This window comes from Cololabis saira, chromosome 5 (assembly GCF_033807715.1).
Source record: "Cololabis saira isolate AMF1-May2022 chromosome 5, fColSai1.1, whole genome shotgun sequence".
NCBI lineage: Eukaryota > Metazoa > Chordata > Actinopteri > Beloniformes > Belonidae > Cololabis > Cololabis saira.
The window spans coordinates 10,959,573-10,977,963 of NC_084591.1; the positions used below are offsets into that span (position 1 = coordinate 10,959,573).

The following is an 18,391-nucleotide window of genomic DNA, read 5'->3' on the forward strand; positions in this document are numbered from 1 at the left end:
CGAGATTATTCACAAAGGATGAGCCCTCGCTTGCGAAAATACCCAGCGGTTTTTATGTTGAGCGGCCCTCCAGCTTCTATTAGTCATGTGAGCTGAGGCGACTTGTCAATCTCAAGACCAAGAAGCTTAGAGGGGCCTGAGCAGATGACCCCACATGAGTAACAAGCTTCTGAAATCAGACCTTCCTTTGGAGAAAAAGGTGGAACAAACTAATTCACTCACAAGATGATCATCATTCTTACTCGATTGCACGTCTTCACATTGTCTGTGACTGTGCTTCGAAGAAACCGGCAAAAAATAACAACGTCTTTGTAAAAGAGAAAAAACACCATGTTAACCAACAAAATCCTGTTTGAAGTAGATATAATACAGAGCTGGGGTCTTCAACCGGGGGCAGTGGAGGTAGTGCAGGGGGTCCTCCAACTTAAAAAGAAATACAGGCAATTTCAACCAAAATAATTTGTGACAGTTAAAAAAATATATATATATATTGGCTGGCTGGCTGGCTGGCTGGCTGGCTGGCTATCATGATGAGGTCAGATCTAACTTAATTATGAAAACTAGACATTCAATTGCTAAGCCTTTGACCCATATTTTCACCAAATCTCTAGAAACTGGAATAATACCCAATGACCACAAAATTGCCAAAGTAGTCCCTGTTTACAAATCTGGAGACCATAGTGTGTTTAGTAACTACCGGCCCATTTCTGTTCTCCCATGTTTCTCAAAGATCCTGGAGAAATTGGTCTATAACAGAATGATGAAACATTTGCAGGACTGTAATATACTGTATAAACACCAATATGGATTTAGGAAAAATCATTCTACAGAAATGGCTATACTTCAATTGGTTGATAAAAATCAGACTGCAATCAATAATAATGAATACGCTTTGGGAATCTTTCTTGATTTATCCAAAGCTTTTGACACAGTTAATTTTGATATTCTTCTTCAAAAATGATTACACTATGGATTTGCTGGAATCACTCATGTGTGGCTTTTCAAATATATTCATAACCGTCAGCAATTTGTTATCATTGATGGTAAATCATCAGAGAGGGCCGCCTTAAAATGCGGGATCCCCCAGGGGTCTATACTAGGGCCCCTGTTATTTTTGATTTATATAAATGATTTGGCTGCAGCCTTGTCCTCCTTGTTTTCTGTACTGTTTGCCGATTATACAAACTTATTTATTTCACATAATGATTTTTCATCCCCAAAGGGAAAGGCTAACCATGATTTAGAAACATTTCAAAATGGTTTAAACTTAACAAACTATCACTGAATATAAAAAAAATCTAATTTAATTATATTTACATCAAAAAATAAAATATATTGTAAATCTAACACCGGTCTGTCTATAGGAGATGACCCGCTCACTCAGGTAACATCAACAACCTTCCTTGGTCTAATTATCCATGAAAGTTTAAGCTGGAAAAACCACATGAACCATGTCTGTAAAAAAAAATATCTCTCTCTCTCTCTCTCTCTCTCTCTCTCTCTCTCTCTCTCTCTCTCTCTCTCTCTCTCTCTCTCTCTCTCTCTCTCTCTCTCTCTCTCTCTCTCTCTCTCTCTCTCTCTCTCTCTCTCTCTCTCTCTCTCTCTCTCTCTCTCTCTCTCTCTCTCTCTCTCTCTCTCTATATATGATTTATATATATATGTTTATATGATAATAATCTACTTTTGACAATAACTATTTAGTCTACAACGCTACATAAATGATTCCCATGATGGGAGTCATGTGACTAATTTGAACTTTAGAGCGGAAAAAAGAGCTGGCTAGCTTTTAAAGAAAAGAAAATTTGTTGCGAAATTGACTTGGCTATTTCATATTTAACGCTAGTTAGACCTGATGGATAAATTTGTGACAATAACGAAGCCTAAAGCTGGAGATTGTAACGTTACAGCTCGGCCTAACGTTACTCCTTCCATGTGTGACGAGGCCAAAGTTTCATCAACCATAAACACATGTAGGCTAATAACCCAGTCAGGAATTGGTTAATAAGATGATATAAGCAGAATAAAACACATTCAAAAGTTATTATAAGCCAGGTTTAAAACTTGACACATAAAAAAAAGGGAAAAAATAAGAAGGACAAGCAGGGGTCCCTGCTCTGTGTTTCTCTCATCCAAGGGGTCCCTGGGCTAAAAAAAAAAGGTTGAAGACCCCTGATTTAGAGTCTTTTGGAATATTAGCATCAGATTTGACAACCTTCTTTTATAATACATCCAGACTCTCATCGAAAGCACTGCTGGAGTGATGAAATCTTGCCTTCGTCAGCCTTTCTAGTAACATAAAAGCTAAAAATACAGCTCCCTACAGCGATGCTTAGAGAGGTGTTGAGTCTACTCTGAATTATTGACATTTAAGGGATACATGGTTCTGCAACATTTGACTTCAAAAGTTCATATTCAGGGTTAAAAAAAAAAAAATCAACAATTAAGAGCATGAAAAGTGCCCAACCAAAGATCAGCAGTGAACCCCAGCACACATGCAGACAGAAACTCTCCACATGACAATATCCAGCCTCCATATCTTCATCTGGCTGGTCAAGTGGCTGACACCGCCCCTTTGAACTGGCTGCTGTGAACAGAGCTGTAAAGATGTGGTAAAAGCGGGCTTCTGTCAACTTTTTATCTTTTTCAGCGAAAGGTCATAATAATATCTACTTTACAAGTTGAATAGTTAATGATTTCTGTCAACATCTGTCCTCTGTGGAGACTCATGCACTACAACATACATGCTCAATGCTTCATCGCCCTTTTTGCTCATTTCCCAGTCTGTGTTTTCTATGTGGGCCCCATATAAGCTAAAAAAAAAGGGTTTTAACACCGGTTCCATGTGGATTTGTCTGCAAGCTCCAAGAAAGCTCTACCTCTGTTTCCTGAAATGGATTCTAAGTGGGGTCTAACTGTTTGTTTTTTTTCTTTAGGTGGGATCCAACTGGTTAATGTTGTAATGTGAATTTTATTATTTAAAAAAAAATATATGGGGCCCACATGATTTTTTTTTTTCCCATTTAGTCATTTTGATGCTTTGTGTGCTCGACATATTTCTCTGATTTGGGTTTCCACTTTGGGGCCAAAATACTGAAACCGTGCGAGAACCATGCCATTTACCCGTTTTCAGCCATGAGGTCCAAAATAGCTAGAAACTAGATTTGATGACTTCAGATCGACCGGCTACGTCACATCCAGCACTGCCAGAGACGTGCAAAAGCGTTTCCATTACACATTTGCAAAAAAACTGGATTATGGAATCGGCTGAATGAGAGTGTACAAAGGTTTTTCCGATATTCGGGAGGTTGTTTTCTTTCCGTTATTTGGGTTTTGCACACATCTAGGGGAAACAGTAACAGTCTGGAAGCAGCAAATGGGTCTGTTGCAAAGTGCTTGTTAGTCATCCTTTCAAATAAGTTCAGAAATGAAATAAAATTAAATGGAAAATAAAAATGATAAATAAAATAAAAATCTGCCATGTTTAGTTTTTGTTAATTGTCTTTGGAAAAAAGAAAAACAAAAAAAGAGAAAAAACCTATTCCAGTGGCTTCTGGTTCAAACTTCCTGCCAATAGACAAAACAAAACCATCAGCTTGGCTCTGGTGCTGCGCCGTATCCATGTGACACTGATTTCCCAACTAGCGTTTGAATTCACATGATCCCAAGTCAAATCATTCCCCCTTTTTTTCTCCCCAGAGAAAAGCCCCAGCCCAGGTACGATAAATCCTAGAAGTGGCACAACTATTAATTTTGAGATTGCACAACAGCTTGAAAATAAATTCCTGACTTTCAGACCTCAGCATGATGTAGTTATTCCTCCAGTGAGTTTTCGAGCTCCTGGCTGGTTTTATTAGTTTGAAAGCTCTTCAACTCTCCAACACAAACATACTTCAGGTCATCTGACACACTTTGGTGAGTGACTTCAAGGGGAGATCTTTTAGGTTTTCTATTACAAACATAACAGAAAACAACAAGGCTAAACATCTGGGTTTCCAGGCAGGCATCGCCACTGCTTGTATCATCTGTGTTGAATATCTTGTTGAAAGGCAGGGGGAGGGTTAGGCTGGCAGTGTGTCCTGGCCCGTTACTACAGGACATAAAACATGGAAGACATCAGATGCTCAGACACAAACTCTGGGTTATGTGTTGCACATAGGTCTGTGTTGAAAACAAAACAAAACAAAAAATCCGATTCTAAATGAATTCTCATATTAATTCCTAAAAATCGATTTGTATGTCTAGATCAATTTTTTTTCATCATTACCTTACAACTTCTGGTATTTTTTTGTTTATTCCCAAAAAACTAATGTTTTGTTGGACACAAGAATAACTGGTGCCATGTTTTTGCCTTTAAATATGTTTAAAGGTAAAAAAAAACCATTAAAGTTTTCAGTTATAATTGTATAAATTGTCCATATTTCATTACTTTATATACTGTCTTCGGGTTACATTTGCTGAAAAGGTTAAAAACCAAATTCTCAAAAATTAAAAACCAAAATACGACGAAAATGGAAAAAAATAAAAGCGATTTCATAGGGCCTCTGTTTCCTCCCTGGATCTGTTTGGTAATTCTGCCCCTCAGATGTTTCTGAAAGCAGTTATATCAGCATTCTGGGAGGTGATTGGTCCTTACAGCATCATTAGCTGCCAATACTTGCTGTTGAATCTCAATATAATACTAGTAGTAATATTTTGCATAACTACAGTCATATAATTCATGCAACAGCTCAAAAAACTGTTTTAATAACACTAACCCAAATCGATATCGGAATCGAATCGGATCGAATCAAATCTTGATAATCGATTCTGAATCTTAAGAATTGGAATCGAATCTTGACATTTGAATCGATCCTCAGCCCTAGTTGCAAAAACCCCTAACTTGTCCTGCATACCACAGCAAAGGCAGAGCAGAGGTAGCCGATGTGGCTGAATACCATTTTATAAGCTACAAAGCTTTGGCACAAGGCTACTATGAGTATTTAGAGCTTTGATCAAGGGATGGAACGTTGGCGCATTGTTATTATCTTTATTATCATCATTACTACCAATATACATTTACACATTATATGACTATAGTAATAAAAACTGTATAGTCATAAAAGTAGTAGCTGACATAAATACCATCTGTCTTGTCACCTGTTCAGAACCTGTCATCTGTTCAGTTGTTACCTGTTCAGTTTAATTATTACTGACCCCTGGTGGTCAGTGCTAGTATTGCGTTATTTCTGCAAGTACTTTTCCACTCAGTGGTGTTCAACTAGTTATACACCAGGTGCTCATTAGTGCAGTGGACACCAAACATTGTAGATGTCAAGACGTTTTTCTCCTCATATAAGCCTTGAAGTGGATATATCTGTAAGTAGATATGGAAAATATTGCTGATAAGATGCCACCTATTTATAATATTATGATATTTCATTTGTATAATTTATGCAGTATATTAACATACATTTTGTATTGTACTGTATTTCAGTTTTACAGAAACGACAGTAAAGCCATACTCTTTTGAAGAAAACGGTTTGCTGGAGTTTGTTGTTAGCTATCTGTCAAGCTGTTGTCCGGGTACACGACCGCGAGGACGGAATAGTAAAAAGATATCTACTCAGCGGGCAGATCGTCACAAGGAGAGGAATCTTCATACAGAGTGCCAACATCATCATCCTCATCACCACCCCTGCTCACACCAGGTATACAGCAATACTGCCTGATGTCGATAAAACAAGAGGTGACAATGGAGTCTACAGAAGAGGAAAGTAAAAGTCAACTTGAGATGAGCCAATCGAGCCAATTGAAGACAAGGTCAGAAGCCTCTTGCAGTACCAGGAAATCGAATACTTCTGCTATCAGTTCAGCAGCTGTCAGGGCACGTGTTAAAGTGGAAGTTGCACGTGCACGTGCTGAGTATGCCAGGAAGGAATCACAGATTTTGATTGAGAAAGCCCAGTTGGATGCTAAATTAAAGAACTTGCAACATGATAAAGAAGTGGCAGAAGCCATGGCTGTAGTGAATGTCCTTGAGTCAGCTGGGGATGATAAAAGCAGTGCTGGAGAACCTATCACTCATGTGATCACCGAACGCACACGGCAGTACGTAGAACAACAGTCAGAGCTACGGCTGTCTGCTGAAGAGAATTTTCACTCTGCTGAAGGCGATAAGCGGTCTGCTGATGGCCATAAGCGAGCTATGACCCACATAGAGCCTACAGTCCATGTACTGAGATCACCCACACCACCAAGGCAGCGCCTGAATGTCTCATATGATACACAGCGCTTCTCTACTATACAGCATGAAGACGTTCCTGCATCACAACAACATGGTAGGCCAATGACAAAACTTAACCGGCCTTCGCCAGAGCACCGCAAACCCAGCAGGTTTCAAAGCTCACCACCACACAAACCCACTGAAACCGGTGATACAAGCAACATCAGTGACATGGCTAGGTATCTAGCACGCAGAGACATTGTCACTTCCGGTCTTACCAAGTTCGATGATTCACCTGAAAATTATCGGGCTTGGAGGACATCCTTTAAGAACGTCATTGATGGTCTACTACTCAGTGCCAATGAAGAACTTGACCTTCTGGTTAAGTGGTTGGGAAGTGAGTCTGCAAAACATGTGAAGAGAATGCGTGCAGTGCATATAAGTGATCCAGATCTCGGCCTGCACAAAGCTTGGCAACGCTTGGAAGAATGCTTCGGGTCTGCGGAAGTAATCGAAAAGTCCCTCTTCGACAGGCTGGACAAATTTCCTAAAATCACTAATAAAGACCCTATGCAACTGAGGGAGCTCAGCGACCTACTCCAAGAGTTGGAATCGGCCAAGTTCGAGGGTTACCTGACTGGTTTGGGGTATCTAGACACTCCACGTGGTATCGCACCTATTGTGGAGAAATTGCCCTACAACATTCAAGAGAAGTGGATCTCACAGGGTTCCAGATACAAAGATGAGAATCTAGTTGCCTTTCCCCCTTTTGAATTCTTCTGTGATTTCATCAGCCGAGAGGCAAGAGCTCGCAATGACCCAAGTTTTAGGCTCTCGACGACTTATTCATCTTATATTAAGCCAGAGCAGCCATTCAAAAGACAAGGCAAGAACATGATAACTGTACATAAGACAGATGTCGCACAAGAGAAAGATGGTTCAGGCTCCACGACTGGTGATGTTAAAAAGCTATGCCCTCTCCATAAAAAGCCGCACCCTTTAGCTCGCTGCAGAGGATTCCGAAGCAAGCCTCTCGAAGAGCGCAAGGCTTTTCTCAGAGAAAACGGTATTTGCTTTAGATGTTGTTCCACAACAACTCACCAAGCCAAGAACTGCACCGCAGCCATCAAATGCAAGGAATGTGAAAGTGATCGCCACATCGCTGCACTTCATCCAGGACCTGCCCCTTCAGCCCCGTCTGAGCATGGCGGGGAGGGAGATGGAGAGCCAGCCCAATCTACAGTCACCTCAAAATGTACTGATGTTTGTGGAAAGGGTCAAAGCGGCAGATCCTGTTCGAAGATTTGCCTGGTTAATATATTCCCAGAAACACACCCAGAGAGCGCCACAAGAGCATACGTTGTGCTTGATGACCAAAGCAATCGGTCACTTGCACGGTCTGAGCTTTTTGATATGTTCCACATCAAAGGGTCAGATTCTCCGTTCACACTTCGTACTTGTGCAGGTACGACTCCGATGACTGGAAGAAGAGCTAAAGGATTTGTGGTGGAATCTGTCGATGGAACCACAAGAGTGTCTCTACCCATCCTGATAGAGTGTAATAACATTCCTACCGACAGAGCTGAAATACCTACGCCAGAGGCGGCGTTGCATCATTCCCATCTCAAAGCAATAGCACACAGCATACCACCTTTGGATTCTAAAGCACAGATCCTCCTCCTACTAGGCCGCGACATCCTTAGAGTGCATAAGGTGCGGGAGCAGCGGAACGGTCCAAATGATGCCCCCTACGCACAGCGACTCGACCTTGGATGGGTCATCATAGGAGAAGTCTGCCTTGAGGCAGCCCATAAACCTACAGACATCAAAAGCTACCACACCAATGTGCTGGAGAACCAACGCCCTTCATTCTTCAGACCATGTCCGAACAAGATCCAGGTGAAGGAGCAGTACGTCCCAAAGCCAGCACATCAAGTTGCCGCAGCACAAGGCACCTGCAATATCCAAGAGGACAACTTGGGAAGCTCTATCTTCAGTACATCTGCAGATGACAACAAGATTGGACTCTCTATTGAAGACAGACAGTTCTTGGAAGTCATGGACAAAGAGATGTATATGGATGACAGTAACAGCTGGGTGGCACCACTGCCATTCAGAAGACTACGTCAGCGACTCCCGAACAACCGAGAGCAGGCCCTTATGCGACTTAACTCTCTTCAGCGCATGCTGGAGAAAAGGCCCGACATGAACAGTCATTTCATCACATTCATGCAGAATATTTTCGACCGTGACCACGCAGAGCTGGCTCCTACATTGAAGGATGGACAAGAATGCTGGTACTTACCTACGTTTGGGGTTTACCACCCGCAGAAACCAGGCCAGATTCGTGTCGTCTTCGATTCCAGTGCAAAGTGGAAAGGCGTGTCATTGAATGATGTTCTCTTGACTGGTCCGGACTTGAATAACAGTCTCATAGGCGTACTGATGCGATTCAGACGGGAACCGATTGCTGTCACTGTGGACATCGAGCAAATGTTCCACAGCTTTGTTGTGAGAGAAGATCACAGGGATTTTCTACGTTTCCTCTGGTACAAGGACAACGACCCCAGCAAGAACATATGTGAGTACCGCATGAAGGTTCACGTATTCGGCAACAGTCCCTCGCCTGCGGTTGCAATCTATGGTCTTCGGCGTGCTGCAGCTCACGGTGAAGGTGAATATGGATCTGATGCCAAGGAGTTCATTGAAAGAGAGTTCTATGTGGACGATGGACTCTTGTCCCGGCCCACAACACGTGAAGTCGTTGACTTGCTGAGGCGGACACAGGAGATGCTTGCAGTGTCGAACCTGCGACTTCACAAAGTAGCTTCTAATAGGCAAGAAGTTATGGAAGCTTTCCCTGCCGAGGAACGAGCAAAGGGACTAAAAGACCTGAACTTGGATGTCGATCCCACTCCCATTCAACGGAGCCTTGGGGTAAGCTGGGATCTGAAGAAAGATGTCTTCAAATTTCAAGTAGCAGAATCAACGAAGCCCTTCACACGTCGGGGTGTCCTAGCTACTGTCAACGGACTCTTCGATCCACTGGGATTTGTTTCACCTGTTACCATACAGGGAAAGATCTTGCTACGAGAACTCACTAATGAAGCCTCAGATTGGGACTCTCCTCTTCCTCCAGAAAGGGAAGATAAGTGGAATTCTTGGAGAAGTTCTCTTCAAGACCTCAGGCAGTTAGAGATTCCAAGACCCTATTCTGCTTCGACAATTTCAACAGCAACAAGAAGGGAGCTGCACGTGTTCTCTGATGCTTCCGAGAAAGCTATCGCAGCTGTCGCCTATCTCCAAGTTACTGATGCTTATCAAAATCGTCAACTAGGATTCGTCATTGGAAAAGCAAAGTTAGCTCCTCAGTCAGCCCACACTATTCCAAGATTGGAACTGGGAGCTGCCGTCCTGGCTGTGGAGGTTGCCGAGCTAGTCACAAGCAAACTAGACGTGGCTCTGGACGATGTCAAGTTCTACACTGATAGCCGAGTTGTCCTGGGTTACATTAACAACCAAACAAGAAGGTTCTACGTCTATGTGAGCAACAGAGTGCAGCGTATACGGAGGTCTTCTGAACCAACCCAGTGGCACTACATCTCCACAAGTCATAACCCTGCTGACATTGCTACACGTTCTGTGCCTGCAGCCATGTTGGGCAATACAACCTGGCTCAAAGGACCCGAGTTTCTGCTACAAGCAGCAGAACAGTCTACACCTGAAGCCTTTGATCTAATCGAGCCTGATTCAGACAAAGAGGTACGGGCACACATCACTGATGTGTCCAAGGATCGAACTCACCTTGAATCTCACAGATTTGAGCGTTTCTCCTCATGGAAGAGGCTTGTGCGAGCCATCAGCGGACTCATCCACATTGTAGAATCCTACAAGGCGACAAACAGAGCCCAGGATCAAACTTGCGGTTCATGGCATTACTGCAAGCAGCCTCGTACAGTTGAAGAACTGAAGAAAGCTGAACTCGTCATCATCAAATGCGTGCAGAGAGAAGCTTACAAGAACGAGCTGGACTGCATAGCAGCTGGAAGGGATCTCTCAAGAAGTAGTCCTCTGAGGAAACTCAACCCCTACTGCGATGAAGATGGACTCCTGAGGATAGGAGGACGGCTCAGACAATCAGAACTTGCCTACAAAGAAAAGCATCCTCTTATTATCCCGGGACGGACCCACATTGCAAAGCTGCTTGTGGAACACTATCACCAACGGGTGATGCACCAAGGCAGAGTTTTCACTGAAGGTGCACTGTGCACTGCAGGATATTGGATCATGGGAGCAAGGAGGTTGATCAAAAGCATCCTTCACAACTGCATTACATGCAACAAACTCAGAGGAAGAGTTACAGAGCAGAGGATGGCCGACCTACCCCACGATCGCCTGAGTAGTGACCCTCCGTTCAGCTACGTGGGACTGGACGTCTTCGGCCCCTGGCATGTGATCACAAGACGGACAAGAGGAGGACAAGCGAACAGTAAAAGATGGGCTGTTCTCTTTACTTGCCTAAGTACACGCGCCGTTCACATTGAATTGATCGAGTCAATGGACACGTCAAGCTTTATTAATGCACTGCGCAGGTTCTTTAGTCTGCGAGGACCTGCCAAGCAGATTCGATCAGATTGTGGAACTAATTTCGTGGGCGCCATCAGAGAGTTGGGTTTTCTGCTATCCGACCCCAACATGCCTAGCATCAGAAGGTATTTGGGAGAAGAAGGATGCTCATGGATCCTAAACCCGCCTCATTCATCCCATATGGGAGGATCCTGGGAAAGGATGATAGGCATATCAAGGCGTATCCTCGACTCCATGCTGCTCCAGATTAGCCCTACTCGCCTGACTCACGAAGTGCTCTCCACCCTGATGGCAGAAGTTACCGCCATAATCAATGCCAGACCCCTCACCCCTATTTCAATGGATCCAGACTCTCCATTTCTCCTGACGCCGGCTATGCTTCTAACCCAGAAGGTGTGCACTCCACTTCCTCCTCCAGGAAGCTTCACTGATGCGGATCTCCACAGACAGCAGTGGAAACAGGTTCAGCATCTGGCAAACACCTTTTGGAGTCGTTGGAGACGCGAATATCTCCAAACACTACAAAGTCGCAGCAAGTGGCAAAACGAACGCCCTGACCTCAAAATAGGCGATTTGGTGTTGCTCAAAGATGCACAAGCCAAGCGCAATGACTGGCCTATAGGGCTCGTCAGCAAGACATTCCCGGACAAAGATGGGAAGACAAGAAGAATCGAAGTGAAGATCACCAAGCATGGGACAGCTAAGACATTCTTGAGACCCATATCTGAGACGGTGCTTATCATGTCTCCTAAAGACTGAATATTTCTTAGTTTATGTTATAGTGGCATACTTTAGTATACCAGACGGGGAGTGTCTTGTCACCTGTTCAGAACCTGTCATCTGTTCAGTTGTTACCTGTTCAGTTTAATTATTACTGACCCCTGGTGGTCAGTGCTAGTATTGCGTTATTTCTGCAAGTACTTTTCCACTCAGTGGTGTTCAACTAGTTATACACCAGGTGCTCATTAGTGCAGTGGACACCAAACATTGTAGATGTCAAGACGTTTTTCTCCTCATATAAGCCTTGAAGTGGATATATCTGTAAGTAGATATGGAAAATATTGCTGATAAGATGCCACCTATTTATAATATTATGATATTTCATTTGTATAATTTATGCAGTATATTAACATACATTTTGTATTGTACTGTATTTCAGTTTTACAGAAACGACAGTAAAGCCATACTCTTTTGAAGAAAACGGTTTGCTGGAGTTTGTTGTTAGCTATCTGTCAAGCTGTTGTCCGGGTACACGACCGCGAGGACGGAATACCATCTTATGGGCTTCAGAGCATATATGATGTTAGGTGATAGCTGATTATCGGCTTAAATTAAAAGGCAGTTGGACTTGACAGTGACCCGTACAGTTACCTGAAGAACCAGTGGTCCATGGACATTAATATTTGGCCACGAATCGAGTTTCCTGATATTTATATGCACTTAATTTCTACGCCGGGGAAATACATGGAGCAAAGCTTGAAGGCATACAAAAGTCTTGACACTTGGTCCGATTTCAAGGCAGGATTTGTTGTAGAAATTAAAGTGATGAGGACACCGAACTTTATGATTTGACCGTTTAGCGTTACTACCCAAAAATCCAACATGACCTGATACAAAATGGGAACCGCAAATCCACGTTTCGGTGCCTGGAATCCAGTTGTTTCTGCGAATTGCAGTGATCCATTTTTTCTCTCTTAAGCTTATTTTTCGGCAGTATGTAAAACGATAACTTGCTAAATCTATGAGTACAGTTGATCGCACAACAGCTCTTTCCCATTTTAGATGTTTTCCAGTTGCTCAATCTGAAAGTTTACGCTGCCACTCAGTCTTTCTGACACTCAGTCTTTCTGCCACTCAGTGGGCGAAACCCGCTGTGAAGTCGCATCTGTGAGGTCATGCGCATTCCCTCTATTGTTTTAAAATGCATGTAAACATGTTGTTCTGACTGAAATCAAACGGAACCAAACTTCTCATGGAAAGACCATGGAAAGTACATAACCCCTTGCATTTACTGGGATTGAGCTAGTCCAATTAAAGGGTCCAGGGTGTTGGGGGCTGTGACAACCCTACAGTGGCAACCTTTTCAATCTTAAACCAAGCACAAGTCAAATGGGTGTTATGTGCAACGTTACCGAGAGTTTTCTGTGACTATTTTTGATTATTCTGTAACTATTTTTGAAGGTGGGTTGCTTTTTTCATGTTTTAACTGTGTAGTGATAACTATTACATTGGGAAATAAAAAAGGATTATCCAGATAGCAATATTGAAGACGTGAAGTCCACCAAAGAGCAACACAGATGTCTGAATATCTGGTGCAGGCCCAAGTGATGTGGCAAACCAAAATAAAAATCCTCAAATTATGCTTTTGGTTCTGGTTTTACCAATTCTTTGTACTTCAGAAATAACATTTTGACAAAACACAAAAATACTTGTGAGTATAAATGCACAAAAGCACTTTGTTGGAAAAGCAGAAGGTAAACAGTTCTGGCAACTTCTTCTGGTTATGATCCCGTGTCGTCCTCTGGTTTACGTGCTCGCGTTCTGGATGCAAATGGGATGCATATGGACTCGTCTTCTAACATGATTATGTTATTTGATCTCATACACTTGCTTGCATGCCAAGAAAGCCAAATATTGTTTTTTTTTACATCCAGTCCACACTGCAGCAAATGCATCGAACCTTTGATCCCAACTCTGTAATGAAGTGCAGGCCCGAGTGTTCGTAGCCTGACCAGAACGTTTCTGAGCCCCTTCCCCACCTATGCCAATTCATTTGAGTCATTCGATGGAGAAAGCGTGCTGCATGTAAAGAATGAGAAGCGCTGCATGCACGAGAAACACATTAGAAAGAGTTCGTCGAGAATAGCCAAGGTTAAAAAAAATTGATGTAACGTAATACTCATTTTTTTCATCAATTGAGCTTCAAACGGAGAGAGCAGCAAAAGAGAAGCATCTGAAATGGTTTATGATTCTGTCTCTCTATCTCCTTTCTTATGTTTCTGTGCTGGGAGGGAGAGAGCCCTAAACAACTTAAACACGAAGCTTCACTTCCTTTTGCCACTGAATTTTATTATCAAATGCCGAAAGAAAGCGTTCCATTACAGAGAAAATATGATACCATCTGCAACCTCTGCCAAGCATCTGCAGAGGAATGTTTGGACGAGCTAAGAGCTCTAACATTACTATTTGTCAGGTAGTTAAACTGACACAGTGATGTGGCAACTGCAAAGATGAGAATGTGAGAAAATAAAAAACATGCAGTCAGATGTGAGCTGTGATTTCAGCGTGACTCACAGACACTACTCGGTATGCAGCTCTGACAAATCAACATTCTTCACTAAAGTTAAGAACAAGACAACATGAGTAACCGTCAGAGCCGCTGACCCGGGTCCACACCAGGCCTCAATAAGATGTCAGAATCCCATCCAGGGATGACCAACCGGCAGGGAAGGCCAAACAATGTGTTGTTGCTCTGCTTAAAACAAACAAAACGCTTGATGTGAAAACACCCAACGTTCTGCGGACGCGGCGCTTTGGGCTTCCCGCTGCAGGGAAACTCATTAACAACTCCACAAATTCATTCAGCTGTGATTGTTGGAGATTGTAACTTTCACACGTCAACACCCTGGTTACCACGACGCCCACTTTCTGCATGTCTCCCAGAACATGTGACCTAATCGATCTCATGATGTCCTTTCTTTTTTGTTTTTTAAAGCTCAATAAGTAAATATATAATTTACTGGAACAGTCTCGTCGTCTTGAGAGATTCTTTTTTGTGATCAACTGTTTTCTATTATTTTGTTGATGCATACAATTAAAAACGAACAATGATGCATGCAAACGTATAGCAAAAACCTTAAAATGACCCGTACCCCCCACCCACCCTGTAGCAATCCAACAAGACAACAATAACAACAACAACAACAACAGGACAAAAAAAGCAATACAAACAAAACCAAAATAAAAAAAAAATTAGATAAATGTTCACAACCATGAATTCTTGCCACTGAAAGTTCCATATGTAAAATGTTTAGTGACATTTTGGTAGATCGTGTGGTGATTTCCATCGAAGAGCAAGCATTTTTTTAGCAACTTTTTCTTTGTAATGTTAATTTAACTGAGAGTCATCATTAATCAGGAGCCTTTCCAGTGACATTGGATATATATACTGACTTTTTTGCCATAATGATAATACAGGCGGGCATTGCCCAAACATGTGAAGGAATGATGCTGTGGTGTTACTTGAAGAAAAACTGCAAAGAGGAGAATTGATTTTGTTCATTGCATGTTGTTCTTTTGGTGTTGTCTCGAGGGATTCTGGTGTTTTGCGCTGGTCACCAGCAGGCGAGTGATGAGAACAATGACGGACAGGTAAACCGAGCCTGGTTACGTGAGCAGCGCGTCTGTGGATTTACAGTCTCAGCTGCAGCCCGGCTGCTCGCAAAACACGCATATAATGCCTCTTCACCAGGATGTACCATCTTATCAGCAAGGACATTCATTACCAGGGAAAACCCCTCAGCCGTACCTCAGTGAACCTGTCTGGCCCAGCAAATGGAGCTACCGCTACTGAATTAACAGGAAGTAAGGCTGTTTTCTTTTTTTGTGCATGTGTGTCTCAAGAAGGACAGAGGGCCTGACATGTGATGCCTCTAAACCTCTGAGCCCAAAGCCCCACACAACTGCTGTCAGAATACTAGCGCCCCCTACTGGTGCCGAGTGTTGTGTGTAGGTGTGGCGCTGCAGGCTCGTCTATCACCTCCGGCAACCCTGCATGACACGCTCTCCCTGGAAATGTGACTAATGTAAACAAGCGTCGCTACAATTTACAAAGAATACCAGAAATCAGTCGAAAAAAGGGCAAGAATGACTTTAGGAAAACTGAAATTTTGAGTGGATTAAACTGCAGCAGCTTCAGCTCGAGGAACCTGGCGGCACGACTCGGTGCGCGGCCTGTTTAGAGGGGATCAAGAGTAGAAAGGAAAATGTGCACGTAGCATGAAGAATATGAGCGGTGACAGCCTCCCAGAAACAGAGACCTCAAAAGGATTTTCTTCCCCCTCACACACACACACCCACACACACTCACAAACGTATACAGCCAGTTCCATTCATATTAACATGCTTTGTGTTCTTGTATTTTCAATCTGATTTAAAGATTAACATGCTTAAGCTGCAGGGTGAGCCACAGATTGGTCCAAAAACCTGAAATGCAGAGGGTTTACTTAAACAGTCTGGGGATGAAATGCAGATTAAACCCTCTTAAATTTACTTTAGACAACTTCTTATGTGCACCGGACACTCATCTATGGTATCCATTTAATACCACAGATGTTTGATGTGGGGGTGCAGGCATATTTTTGTTGTTTTTTTGGCAACTCCACATCAGATTTTAATGAGTTTAAAAGATGCAACGGTTCTGCTCGGTAACAGTCACCATGCAGGAGGACGCGACAGCGTGCTGAATGAAGTGGAAATCACTGATTAGACAGAGGTAATAACACTGATCCTTTAAATCGTCAGGAGTTTTCTACACATTTTGAGCAGAGATTAGGGGGGGTGCAGAGTTTTAACCCGCTGAGCAGCTCCCGAACAACCTGCAGCAGGTGAAAAGGCAGATAAGATCCTTACGGCAGCTTCTGATTTAGACGGGTGAACTGGCTGCGAGTGCAAAGCGACTTTAACATCCATAACGAACAACTAGAAGAACTGCAGGAGTTAAATAAGATGAGTGAGATTCAACGAGGATACAGTACCTGGCATCAAACTAAAATGACCTTTGAGTTTCAGTGCAATGCAAAATTGACCGTCTTCACTTTCTACAAATGATTTCATTCAAGTTTGAAAGGCGTCAAAAAACACAGGAAGATTCCCCATGTGCAAGTTAACAAACAGTTTCAGTACTTGTCGTTATCTAGGATTGAAGATACACCAGATCTGCTACTACTGTTGTGATTTCTGGGTGGGAGCAGGTCTAACTGCCAAAACTACGTGAGAAATACTTCACAAGTCACTGTCTTACACTTAATCCCTTCTTTCAAACCTGGATAAAGGACCTGAGGATACACCTGGATTAAGTAATTCAAGATTGAACCGTTTAAGTATTGTGGTTTTTTTGAGTCGGATCAGGGCCAAAGAAATCTAACTGCCTACTGCAGGAAAATTATAGATAAAATGAAATGTTTCACAAATTATATCCAGTCTTTACTTGTGTAAAATATCATTTAATCCGGGACCTGGTCTAAAGTGGTGCTTTTTCTCTTTTTTGCACATCACAGATAGAATTAAAAGGTTTTGATGGGGGCTTTGAGGTGGTCCAAGTGAAAAAGATGAATAAATAAAAATAAAATAAGGGAAAGTGGTCCTGTTTCATGCGTTTTGCACTCAATTTGGGGTCATTAGTACCTGAGAGATCATTTAATCACGGATCAATTGGTCTGAGGGTCGTGGTCCGGGCTGGGGACCGGGTGTGAGGGGGTCTCCGAGCCGGAGGCTCCGAATCAGAGCGCAGCTTCGGCGTGGCCGGACCGGCGCAGCGGAAACCCGCCCCGGAGCGCGTCGGTGCGCGCCGCGGTTTCCCCGCGGAGCCGGGACGCGCTGCGGGGACAGGTGGAGCGGCTTCGTAAACGTGGTATTAGAGAGGACAGCAGGTCCGCCACTCGCCCCCCCGCGGCGAAGCCTGCTTCCACAGAGCCGCTTACACCCGCGTAAGTTTGCAACAAAAACCCACTTTCTTTTATTTGTGGAAAAAAAGGCGCACGAGTTGGAAAATCGGTGCCAAATGTAAAACGGCTTTTCCGGCTACTCGAGCGCAGCAGGAACGTGTCCCGCTGCCCCCACGTCACGCCACAGCCCTAAACTGTCCTCCCCCCCCCACCCCCCCTCTCCAGAGCAGAAAGGCGAAACAGACACTTACTTTTGACTTCTTCATATGGAACGACAGGAGTAAATCCAGTGTGTGCGAAAGCCTATTTTATTTTACTTCTACGGGGAGGAAATGGATTGTCATCATCCTGTGTGCACATATCCAATGCCTCAGTAAGCGGTATCCAAACAGGAGGAGGAAAAAGCCCGTACAAGAAGTGGAACAAGGGGCAAAAAAAAAAAAAAAACCAGAGCAAAGCGACACGAAATGAGGGGGTTCAGTCTCTGCGAGCTGCGGGCTCTTGGCGCAGGGCGCACAGCCCGAGTAGGAGCTCCAGCATAGATCCAGACAGCGAGGCTCAGCGGAGGAGCGGGACAGCGCGCGGAGGGAGGGAGTTAAGCCTTTATAATGATGCGTGAAAAGCAGTGAAAGAGCCGCCCTCTGACGAGCCGCAGTGTGAAGAGAAGAGAAGAGCTGCCGCCGCCGCGCCGCTTCTGCGCCTGGAAACCGGTTCCTGGAGCCGCTGCGCTTTTCGCAGGTTGTGGCACCGGTTCACTCGCAGGTTTCCCAGTAGTTTGAATGGAAAGAAAGGCAGTTTTCTCCCTCAAAGCCTGAAAGTCATTTTTATTCAACCACTTTTCACTTTCTGTAAACACAAACACAAGGCAAGGCAAGTTTATTTTTATAGCACAATTCAACACAAGGGAATTCAAAGTGCTTTACATCAACATTAAAAG

General features: G+C 43.4%; 1 protein-coding gene across 1 annotated transcript in view; it reads right to left on the reverse strand.

Annotated features, from left to right (window-relative positions):
• kitlga (kit ligand a) overlaps positions 1–18,042 on the reverse strand; it is a 61,054-nt gene extending 43,012 nt beyond the window's left edge. Inside the window, exon 1 of the mRNA XM_061722443.1 lies at positions 17,706–18,042. Coding sequence (XP_061578427.1) covers positions 17,706–17,720 — 15 coding nt within the window. The 5' untranslated portion in view covers positions 17,721–18,042. The remainder of the gene's footprint in view (positions 1–17,705) is intronic.
• Positions 18,043–18,391: the final 349 nt, after the last annotated feature.